The 12,204-nt window shown below is 48.5% G+C and overlaps 1 protein-coding gene across 10 annotated transcripts in view; it reads left to right on the plus strand.

The window, feature by feature from the left end:
* The window catches only part of BCAR3 (BCAR3 adaptor protein, NSP family member), a 256,592-nt gene that overhangs the window by 223,607 nt on the left and 20,781 nt on the right, over nucleotides 1–12,204 (plus strand). For all 10 annotated transcript variants that reach the window (XM_055585078.1, XM_055585079.1, XM_055585075.1 and 7 more), the window contains 2 exons: nucleotides 4,505–4,633; nucleotides 7,587–8,032. In XM_055585078.1, coding sequence (XP_055441053.1) covers nucleotides 4,505–4,633; nucleotides 7,587–8,032 — 575 coding nt within the window. The remainder of the gene's footprint in view (nucleotides 1–4,504; nucleotides 4,634–7,586; nucleotides 8,033–12,204) is intronic.

Below are 12,204 nucleotides of genomic sequence, written 5' to 3' on the forward strand. Positions count from 1 at the left end.
AAGGATAAATGGAGAATTTGAGCCTGAAGAAAAAGTTGTACAACTATAAGGTGGCCATTAGGAACATCTACAGCATCTGTTTGAGAGACTGATTATTCCTAATTATTTCCGTGCTGTCTCTGTCTGGCAGTTGAAGAATGTGAAGTCCAAGGGCTGGTGAGCAGTGCACTTCTGTCCAGTGTAACCTGAGAGCAGAGCTGAAATTACACGTGCTTGGGTGCATGGTGCCCAGTGCAGATTGAGAATGACTGTGTCCAGCCAGTCTTTGAAACACATTGAATTCAGAAGATGTGTGTGGAAACACCTGTGAGAGCTGGAAGAGATCAGCCTGGAGAGAAGGCTGTGGGGACTCGACCGGGTATGGAAGATGTGCTGTGTCCTCCCTATTTCCCTAAGATGGGAAGCTGTCGGAGGGCTGGGACCTGTCCCTCATTCAGTCTCTCATGCTGAATTCTCGGCTGTGCATAAACTAACAGTGTATGAGTGAGAGCTGCTCTCATCTAGGCTCTCCTTAGAAGGTAATTTAAGGAAGGCCGGAAGGATTCATTAGTAGTATCAATTAGAATTTCAGAGGACACGGATGACCATGCAAATGGGATAAAAACCAGGGGGGTTCAGGATGGGGACACATGTACACCCATGGCTGATTCATGTGAATGTATGGCAAAAACCACTGCAATACTGTAATTAGCCTGCAATTAAAACAAAACAACAAAAAAAAAACATTGCTGAGGTACTGTTGTGTTACCTTAAATCACTAGAATTTACTTCGTAGCCAGTGAAAGTGAAGTCGCTCAGTCGTGTCCGACTCTTTGCAACCCGTGGACTGTAGCCCACCAAGCTCCTCCGTCCATGGGATTCTCCAGGCAAGAATACTGGAGTGGGTTGCCATTTCCTTCTCCAGGGGATCTTCCTGACCCAGGGATCGAACCCAGGTCTCCCACATTGCAGGCAGATGCTTTAACCTCTGCGCCACCAGGGGAGCCCCATAAGACCCCCAAATTATCCAAGATGGGGGCATTTCAGAAGAAATTTCAAATGCCTGCCAGATGGGAGCAATTAAGTGGAAGGGTGCGCCATTAGCAAAGGTCCCATTGTTTGGGGGAAGCCATCCGAATTCTGCCAAGTGTCACAGGTCTGGTCATTCCTGGTCATTCCTGGTCCTCAAGGTGCACAAGTAGCAGTCACAGTGCAGTCAGATGGATACATTTCGCCAACCTTTCTATGGTCACCCCTCACCACCCATGGGGTTGCTAGCTGATCAAAATACTTACCTACAGTGGCAAAATCAGAGTCACCAAGGTCAAGAGTTCATAAAACAGGCACTTGAGAAAAATAAAAGTTGTGTTAATATATATGATTAAAACTACACGTGAAAGTTCTAGAAGGAATCCTCCCTCCAGATAACCACTATTTCATCATGAGGGTGATCAGTCACCTGTGGGTGACTTTTGAATCGCCTCTTCAGTTATTTGGGAGACACTGCCCATGTCATCTGCTGAAGCAGACGCTCCCAGCAGCCCACCTGCCTCCTTTTAATGCGGTAGAACCAGCCCTCACCAGCTTGAAATAAGGAGCTCTTTGCAGTTCTTGCTCACTGTGGCTCTGTCTCCCCCGCTCCCCTCTCCCCTTTCTCTCCCCATCTCCCTCCCTTTTCCTTCTCCTCCTCCTCTTTTAAAATACAAGTCTAGACAACTGTGTAACCTCCTGACTTTTCACAAATTATGCAAGAGCTTAAGGGCTTATTTTTTGAAGTCTGGTTTCTGTCCCAGATTATTTGAGAGGGTCGGTCTTTCTGATCTTTTCTCTCTCCTCTAGGTACCTCCCTAGAGTGCCTCGCCTCTCAAGTCCATAGGGGAAGAGAGCAGTAATTGTGGACTTTCCTCTAAGGACAGAAATAACAGAGCTGATTTTATATTTTTGGTAACAAGTGTGAACAATATTATCTCAAAACCTAGAGTAAAAGATTGTCATGTATAAATGTTAAAAACAACTTTGATGTTGATGAGATGCTGAGAGAGAGAGAAGGTGATGATGGGGGGACATGGCCTGGGTGTTGGGTATCAGGGAGCAAGGAGAATGCAAACAGAAGTACGGCAATAGCTTCAGGGCTTAGGGCAAATGCAGTTTCAGTGGAGGGTTATGCAGAGGATGGGACCTGCTGGTTGCTGCATTTTCAGGGCTCAGGACAAGGGATTTAGGCTGGGCATACAGATTGCCAGGGTGGCTAAGTAGAGGCCTGGGTCACAGTATCAGCTAGGATTTAACTCAGCTGCTAGTGAGAGGAACACCGAAAATAACAGGCTTAAAAAAGAGAGGTTACATGGAAGACCTGGAAATGGGCAATCCGGGGCTGGGGGGTTGGCCTTACTGCTGTGAGGGACCTGGGCTTGTTCAGGCCTTCTGCCCGCCCCACCCCCCACCCCCATTCCTGTGGCTTGGCTTCTTCCTCATGCTCCAGGATGGTGTTGCAGCTCCAGCCATCACATCTCAGCTTGCAAGTCCCACCAGCGTGGCAGTTTATCCTTCTTTGGCCAGAACTTGGTCATGTGGCTGCACCTCCCAGTAAGAGAGGGAGATTGAGGAATATCATCCTGTAGCTGTATGGCAACACTCCCAACTATAACAGGGTTTCAGATAATTTGAGAGGAAACAGAACTTTCATAACTAAGAAAAGTCACAGACCTTCCTCATCTTGGGTTATCTGTTCATTCAGTGAGTAGGGAGTAGCCCACATGTTCATGCACTTCTCGAGGGCAACAGCAAGGTAGGCAGATGGGCTCTGGTCTCGTAGCAGGAGGTGAGACAGACAATAAACGAATGGCACACGTGGCCTGGTTGACAGCCTACATTCTGTGCTCAGGTCTTCCCCAGGAGCTCTCTTCAGATGTACCTGTACATAATTAATGATCGAAGCCAACAGCGTCAGACATCACTGCTGATGCCTGCGGGCGCTGTGGGCAGCCAGCATCAGCATCACTTTGATAGGAATTCAGCTCATCCATCAAACACTCCCGAGGGCCTGCACTGTGAGGAGTGGAGGGGAAGGGGAGAGGGGAGAAGTAAATAATCAGTAAGCCAGAGCCTCACCTCGAAAGCGGCCCGGGAGTCATTCTGCTGCCAGCGCCCTCATGGGTTGAGGATAAGAATCCAGCGGTAAAATCCCAAGTCTTTTTCTTCTTCTTTTTTAAAAAAAATTTTTTTATTTATTTTCTTTTGGCTCTGCCGGGTCTTCATTGCTGCACGGGCTTTTCTCTAGTGCCAGTGCTCAGACGTCTCATTGCAATGGCTTCTCTCATTGCAGAGCGCAGACTCGAGGTTGCGCCGGCTTCAGAAGTTGAGGTCCCAGGCTCTAGAGCACCAGCTCAGTAGTTGTGGCACGCGGGCTTAGTTGCTCTGCGGCCTGTGGGGACTTCTGGATCAGGGATCAAACCTGTGTCTCCTGAATTGGCAGGTGGCTTCTTTACCACTGAGCCCCCAGGGAAGCCCCCAGGTCTTTTCCTTGAGTCAAGGCAGTTTGGGGGCTCTTTCCTTGCTAAGGTGCAGGGCAGAGTGATGAGGATAGTTTTGTGAGTCCTACAGGCTTTTGAGGCCAACCTGGGGAAATTGAGAAAATGCAAGGACATGACCCTTTCCTTCTTATATGACCTTCAGCCATAGTCCCTGAGCCTGGTTTTGCTAGGAACCAGGCAGGTGTCCAAGTTCAGTTCGTATGTTGTAAATGGGCGTGGGTTCTAAATTAAACCCCAGTGAGTGCGACCCACCCAGAACTCCTGTCCCGGCCACTGGGCAAAGACCTAGATATAGTGATTCTCAAACTGCCTGAAGGAAGAGCCAGTTCTTGAAGTTTTAATTTCTACTCTGTTATTAAAAAAAATGAAATATTAGAAAAATGAAATTAAAATTACATACAAAACACAAACTCAGACTTCTGTTAGTAGATGCAGGAGACCTTACTCTATCCAATTGCTCTAAACGTTTCTAAAAGCAAACTCAATCCTGAACTGGAGTTGGCCAGTACAAAAAATTCAGGTCCTCAAGGCAGCGCTTTGGACAGTATTGTCCCTCCAGGGCCAGGTGGGGACTGTGGCCTTCCCAGCTGTGTGTCAGGACAGTTCAGAAGGAGAACGAGGAAGCTCCCTAGGCAACTTCGATATTCCTCATGCCCCGCACATCTCTCTTCCTGGTGCCCCCCACCCTGCTCCCCACGTTTTCAGCTGCTACACGAGCAGAACCGATAAAAGGAACAGCTTGGCTAACTCTGCTGTCATAGTCCCTGTGTGCAGGTGAAAATTTTACTGCACACTTGCAGCCAGAGAAATGAAAGGTCACAGCTAATTGTAATCATTATCCAGGCTCCCCTACCTGACCGGGGCTTTGGGCATATACCGCTTTGATAGCAAAGCAGCTGACTGCAAGGCCGTCTTCTCCAGGTGGCTGGCCTGGGCTCGCCAGTCTGAGCAGGGTGGGAAGGTCACTGGTGACTGGGGACCCTGTGTTGCAGTTCTCCAAGGAGAGGCACGTCATGGACAGGACCCCCGAGAGGCTGAAGAAGGAGCTGGAGGAGGAGCTGCTGCTGAGCAGTGAGGATCTGCGCAGCCACGCCTGGTACCACGGCCGCATCCCCCGACAGGTACCCGCCCTCACGCAGGGTCATGTGCCCAGGGCCATTAGGAACAAGCTCCAGTTCAGCCCAAACGAAATAATATGAAGTGGCTTGCGGTGACTTAACGTAGGCCCGTTTCTAAGGAGATCTTGGGAAGATCTAAGGTCAGGAATTCAAAGTCCATTTGCCTGTGGCCAGTGAGGGGATGAAGGAAAAGCAGGTGTTCTGTGGTCTGTAAACACGAGCCCAGCGGGAGGCAGCCATGCAGGGTGGCACCTCGGGGAGTATGAGGGCGGGCTGTGGTTCAGCTAATTGAACTCTTGGCCAACTGCCTGCAGCCTCATACCCTGTGGAGCCTGCTTCCTTCTTAAGGCCGTGGTTTAATTTCAGGTGAAAAGAGGGTATCATCAGGGCAGGTAACCCAGAGAAATAGGCCGCCTGTGCCCTAGTGGGGCCGACAATTATTCATTCTCTACTCTTGCCCTATCCGGCTCCTGGCCCAGAAATAGGGAAGAGGAATTATACCAGCGACCACAGAGTCATGGCCAGAATATACTTTGTGTGATTGTCCTTTGGGTCATAGCCATGAATCATGTTTCTGTATTTAATAGTATAGAAATTGAAAAATAAATGCAGAATTGAGGTATAGAATTTTCCTTGAGTTTTTATTGTAACATGATCCGACCAGTCAGTCATTCAGGACCACAGGACAGGAAAGGGGGGGTGGGGGAGGGGCATCGTATTGTGAATGGGTTTGTTTTGTTTCTAATGTAGCAGAGTCTCAGCACCATCAAAGAAAGAAATCTTATTTCAACTTTGTTTTTCTTCTTTTAGCTTAAAATTGATTATAGAAAATAGAATTAAAAAAGAAGCAAATTAAACTCTCACCCATAATTCTCCCTTCTGGAGATAACCACTATGAATATTTTGATATAAATCCTGCCAGACTTTTCCAAATCAAGCTTGAGCTCATTTTGCCTATAACTTAGCAGCCCACTTTCTTCCCTTAATGATGTAACCTGGGAATTTTCTCCTGCTATGAAATGTTGTTCTCAACCAGCCCCCATTGTCTGCATCCATTGTATGTTTGCTCCGCTCTGTATTGGGCAGTCTCCCAACACCCTTGAAGATAACTACTATGTTCATCGCTATCATCATTTCCTCAGGCTCAATTCCAAGAAGTGGAATTTCTGTGTGAAAACATTTTTAAGGCTAAGATGCAATTTTAAGGTAACCATGGTAACATACTATTCTGAGCTAGCTGATCAAATGTTGGCAGGTCCTGGAAAACTTGTCAAAGTTTATAAATCTGATATCTGTCATCACCATCATTCTCCTTATCATAATCATAAAATTTGTTTCCCACTTGCCATGAGGATAAATTTTCAGCTATACATAATCTAGATTGTATATCTAAAGACTGTAACGATAATAATGATCGTTGTAGTTAACTCTGAAGGGCTTCCCTGGTGGCTCAGATGGTAAAGAAGCCACCTGCAATGCAGGAGACCTGAGTTCGATCCTTGCATTGGGAAGATCTCCTGGGGAAGGGAATGGTTACCCACCCCAGCATTCTTAACTAGAGAATCCCATGGACAGAGGAGCCTAGCAGGCTATATAGTCCATGAGATTGCAAAGAGCCAGACACGACTGTGACTAACACATACATAGTTAACACTTTACTCCTTTAAATCTTTATAGCTACTCTGTAGGAGATATTATCCTGGTTTACAGATGATGTAACGGAGTGTAACTTGTACACGTAACTTGTCTCACGGAAGAGCCAGAATACAAACCCAGGCAGACTAGCTATGGGAACAACCATTCTACGACACAGTTTAAATTCTCCTTTTGTTACCAACTTCAGTATCCTTATAGCTAATGATTTTTTTTAACATCTGCTATGTTCCAGTCACTGTGCTAGTGCTTTGTGTATATTATGTGGCAGTGGTTTGGTTGCTAAGTCTTACGCAACTCTGCGAAGGCATGGACTGTAGCCTGCCAGGCTACCTCTGCCTGTGGGGATTCTCCAGGCAAGAATACTGGAGTGGGTAGCCATGCGCTCCTCGAGAGGATCTTCCCAACCCAGGGATTGAACCTAGGTCTCCTGAATTGCAGGCAGATTCTTTACCAACTGAGCCACCAGGGATGCCTCATATCTTATGTATGCAAATATATAACCTTCCTAATAACTCTGTGGGATGAGAGACTGGCCACTTTGTTCCAGGCCCACAGAATAATCGGTGTGCCCAGAGCCACCCTCAGAGGTCTAGTTCTACTGTCCCTGGCTTCCACCTGCATGCAGACCCTCCTCCTCCCCACCCACCAGGCCTGGAGAGGGGTTCCTTTGGAGAGGGCTCTGAGGATGATCCATAGATGACAACCAACATCCTCCTCCAGGTGTTGCAGGGAGAGAAAGAATCAGACCCACCAGACACAAATTTAGTTTTATCACTTCACATCCTTCAGGTCTGCATAGATGTCATCTTCTCCTGATACCCTCCTAACCACCATATTTAAAAGGACAGCCCCCATCCCAATTTACTTTTTCCTTAACTTTACAACATCTGACATGGCATACCTGTTCCTTTTTTGTCCTACTAGAATAGAAGCTCTGCAGTGAAAACAGAAGCTCTGAGCCAGTGGAGGCTCAGCTTCATTCACTATATAAATGCAGTGCCTACAGCAGTACTTGGTGCACAGCTGTTGCTGTTCAGTCATGTCCGACCCTGCAACCCCATAGACTGCAGCACGCCAAGCTTACCTGTCCTTCACCACCTCCCAGAGCTTGTTCAAACTCATGTCCATTGAGTCGGTGATGCCACACAGTAGGTGATCAACAAATAGTTCATAAGTGAATGAATCTTCTCAGAATTTGACAAAATAAAGAGCCGACCGAGGAAGAGCAGACATTATAGTCTTGTCCATAGTGCAGCTAAGCTTGCCTTGCCTGTTCCTCACTCGCCGTTCTGTCCCAAAGGTGTCAGAAAACCTCATGCGGCGAGACGGTGACTTCCTGGTTCGTGATTCTCTGTCCAGCCCGGGAGACTTCGTCCTGACCTGCCAGTGGAAGAACCTCCCTCAGCACTTCAAGATCCGCCGGACGGTGGTGCGGCTCAGCGAGGCCTACAGCCGCGTGCAGTACCAGTTTGAGATGGAGAGCTTCGACTCCATCCCTGGCCTGGTGCGCTGCTATGTGGGCAGCCGGCGGCCCATCTCGCAGCAGAGCGGAGCCGTCATCTCCCAGCCCGTCAACAGGACGGTGCCCCTGCGTTGCCTGGAGGAGCGCTTCGGAGCCTCCTCCCCAGACCGGGCCCACGAGGGCAGCCTCGCTGAGGGGAGGCCGGACGCGGCCAAGAGGCTGAGCCTCACTGTGGGCGGAACCCAGGCCCGAGAGCAGGGCTTGCCCAGGGGCAACCTCCTCAGGTGAGTCAGGGCCTCCTCGGGTGGTGTTGGGACCATGGGGGGCACTCACCTGGCCAGGGCCCAGCTCTGCTCAGCAGACGAGCTTCCCATAGGAGCAGAGGAACAATGAAAGATGTTAGTGGAACTCCAAGTGGCGCTGGAATCGCGGACACAAGGCATTGCGCGGTTAGTTCCCAGTTGTGCTGTTGCTTCAGTCGTGTCCGACTCTTTATGACCCCATGGACTGGCCCTTCAGGTTGCTCTGTCCACGGGATTCTCCAGGCAAGAATACTGGAGTGGGTTGCCACGCCCTCCTCCAGGGGATCTTTCCAATCCAGGATCGAGCCTGCGTGTTTTAGGTCTCCCGAGGCAGGTGGGTTCTTTATTACTAGTGCTACTTGGGAAGTCCAGTTGCCAGTTGAGTTGGTGCCAAAAAAAAAAAAAAATGGTGCTGTTGCTGAGGAAGGGGAAGGCTGACCAGGAGAGACCTTGTGAAGGAGGTAAGGATTCCGGCTGGTCTGAAAGCTAGGGGACATTTGGATAGATGCTGCAGAGGGGAGGGTGTCCCCCTGGAGGGAGGGGGCTCAGACAGAGCCTGAGTTGCAGAGTTAGAAAAGGGCAAGCGTGGCTCAGAGTGTGGAAACTGGAGGAACTGGAACAAAGGGTCTGTCCATGCAGGGGGCTGACAGAGGGAGGTTTAGGGAGCTGACCCCACCAGATCAGGGAGGCTTTCGTGCCAGACTTTGAGGCGCCTCAAAGACTTAACATGGGGAATGGAGTGTCCTAAGAACAAGACGGAATGGTGATATGCAAGAAGGGTGAGAGGGGAGAGGAGCAGGAAGGCAGCTAGTGAGCTATGAAGGATCAGGCTATGCAGATGGAGTAGCGAGGAAAGTCAGGAGGCTCAGAACCAGGCTTCCTGACACCTCTTCTTGTGGGGAGATGGAGACAGGCAAGTCAGATACCAAAGGAGGGACCAGAGTGGGTAGACTTCGGAGGAAAACCAGTTGCTCCATCTGAGGGGCGACTTGTGGGCTTGCAAAGGGCCAGTGTCCAGCAACAGCTCTGGAATTAGGAAGTGAAGTTAGTCCTGAAAGCTTAGATGAGGACTTGGTCCACACAGAAAGGGTGATTGACTAGGTCAGAAGAGATGAGATTCCTAAGACAGATGATTTTGAGAGTCTGGGGGCTGCAGGCTGACCCTTGGGGGATCTTGGAGAGAAGAGTTCAGAGAACTGAGTGCTGGGCTAGCCCCACCATCGATTACAAGTGATGTGCCCTGGGTTAATACTGGACTTGTCTCTCAGGCAGTGAGGAGTCCTTGAGCATGTTATCTAGCTGCCAAGAAAGAAAAGTTGGCAAGACGCTGTGCATTATATTTATTTTAGACTATGGAAATGATGTTAGAAAAAAAGCAAATTCAAATGATTTTCTTATTCGAGTTCAAAATGGGTCAAAAGCAGAGACAACTTGCAACATCAACAATGTATTTGGCCCAGGAACTTTGAATGACTGTACAATGCAGTGGTGGTTCAAGAACTTTTGCAAAGGAGATGAGAGCCTTGAAGATGAGGAGCATAGTGGCCGGCCTCTGAAAGTTGACGACAATCATTTGAGAGCATCTTCAAAGCTCCTCTTACAACTACATGGGAAGTTGCCAAAGAACTCATGCTATGGTTGTTCCGCCCTTGAAGCAAACTGGAAAGATGAAAAAACTTGATAAGTGGATACCTCATGAACTGACCACAAATTTAAAAAACTGTCGTTTTGAAGCGTCATCTTCACTTATTCTATGCAACCATAATGAACCATTTCTCAATCTGATTGTGACGCACGACAAAAAGTGGATTATATACAACAGCTGACGACAACCAGCTCAGCGGTTGGACCGAATAGAAGCTCCAAAGCATTTCCCAAAGCCAGACTTGCACCAAAAAACGGTCATGGTCACTGTTTGGTGGTCTGCTGCCAGTCTGTTCCATTACAACTTTCTGAATCCCAGTGAAACCATTACATCGGAGAAGGAAGCTCAGCAAATCAATGAGATGAACCAAAAACTGCAACAGCTGCAGCCGGCATTGGTCATCAAAAGTGAAAGTGAAGTCACTCACTCGTGTCTGACTCTTTGCGACCCTGTGGACTGTAGCCCACCAGGCTCCTCCATCCATGGGATTCTCCAGGCAAGAACACTGGAGTGGGTTGCCATTTCCTTCTCCAGGGGATCTTCCTAACCCAAGGATTGAACCTGGGTCTCCCGCATTGCAGGCAGACGCTTTAACCACCAGGGAAGCCGCACTGGTCATCAGCAAGGGCCCTATTTTTCTCCAAACCACCTGACCAAATGTCACACAACCAACACTTCAAAAGTTGAATGAATTGGGCTGCAGAGTTTTGTCTCATCCACCATATTCACCTGACCTCTCACCAACCGACTACTGCTTCTTCAATCATCTCAACAACTTTTCGCAGGGAAAATGCTTCCACATCCAGCAGGAGGCAGAAAATGCTTTCCAAAAGAGTTCATTGAATCTCAAAGCATGGATTTTTATGCTACAGGAATAAACAAACTTATTTCTCCTTGGCAAAGAAACATGTTGATTGTAATGGTTCGTATTTTGATTAATAAAGATGTGTTTGAGCCTAGTTATAAGATTTAAAATTCATAGTCCAAAGTTGCAATTACTTTTGTTCCAGCCTACTATTAAAACGCTATCTTCTGTTCTTTTGGGAGTTAGGGGTTGGTTGATCAACTAATGAGTAGGGAGTTAATGTGAACAGAGCCAAGGTGACCCGCAGAACCCCTGCTAGGAACAGTGCTGGGTAGGAAGGCCCCTTGCTCTACCCTCAACAACCTGAATTTAAAATATAAAAAAAAATTTTTAAGATAAAAATGAAAGAAAAGCTTAGAAAGTCTCCATGTTGATAACACAAAGCTAACAGAGCCACTCTTGGGGATTGCCCTTTGAAAGCAGAGTTTGCTAAGCCTTATCACACTTGGCATAGGCTGCAAGTCCAGAAAGACCTAGACGTGGGGGTGGGGTGGACTCAACACGGAAGAGGCTGGAAGCCCTGCCCCTCCGCCTGCCAGTGGTTCCCCACATTCCCTGACTTCAGGCCAAATGGTTGCCCCCACCCCCCCAAAAAGGTGTGCGCTCGGCCAGGTTACATTTCAGGCCAGTGTATGACCACGGAGTCTGACTGCTGGTGGGGATCACTGCTTAAATATCGCTTCACTGAAGCCACTGCCTTTTGGAATTTGCCCTCTGCCCAGCCTTATCTCTGAGGGGTTGCTGGAGTTTGGGGGCTGTTTGGTTTTTTGTTTTTTTTTTTTCCCTCTGGTTGTCTGCAAAGGTAGGAAAGAACTTTCACAATTTCTGTAACATAAGTTTGGGGGTTGGGGGTGGTGACTAATAAAGTTCATTACCACTCGACTGGTGAAGTGCTTTCTGTTTTAGCTAACAGGAGATTCTGTTCTTTGGTGCTAATTAGAGTAATTCCTGATCTGAACAGGCAGAGTTAGAGCCATGCTGGCGAACTGTGTCACTAGGGTCTGCTGGGCCTGCTTGCCCTGCGCTGCTGTGCTCTGTGCTTCCCAATCAGAGAAACTGCCAGTCTGAACTGGCAAGGGGCAGAGCCATGCTGGTGAATCGTGTCATTAGGGTCTACTTTTCCTGTGATGCTGTGTCCTGTGCCTCCCAGCTTGCTTGATGACCCCACAGCCCTTTCCCCGACTCAGCGCAAGGAGGCTGGCCAGGGGATCCCCCAGTGGGGTCCTTCTGAATGGGTATGACAGCCTCCCTGGGCAATCCTGCAGGTTATTTGGGGGACGCTGAACTTTCCACTGGAAACTGCCCCACAGCCTCCTTCCTAACTGTGACACTGAAAGGCTTGGTGGAAAACGCGTGTTAGTTATACAAGTCATTCCTCCTGGGTCTGTAAGTAATTTTAGGCGCTGTTGAAAGTACACATTCCAGCTTATCAGATTTTCCTGAGAGTATCTTGAAGCCTTTACCCTGCTCTGCTTAACAGGATGGAAAGACTCAGAAGCAGCAGCCGGGGATCTAACTGGATGGGTCCTGGGGACACGGCAAGGAGCCCATGGCACAGTCATGTACTAATCACCCCCATCAGTGATTTCCTCCTCCAGCCAACGTTCCTTTACTCTTAGGCTATACGGGAGTGCTCTCATTCTG

Source organism: Bubalus kerabau, chromosome 6 (genome assembly GCF_029407905.1).
Source record: "Bubalus kerabau isolate K-KA32 ecotype Philippines breed swamp buffalo chromosome 6, PCC_UOA_SB_1v2, whole genome shotgun sequence".
Classification (NCBI taxonomy): Eukaryota; Metazoa; Chordata; class Mammalia; order Artiodactyla; family Bovidae; genus Bubalus; species Bubalus kerabau.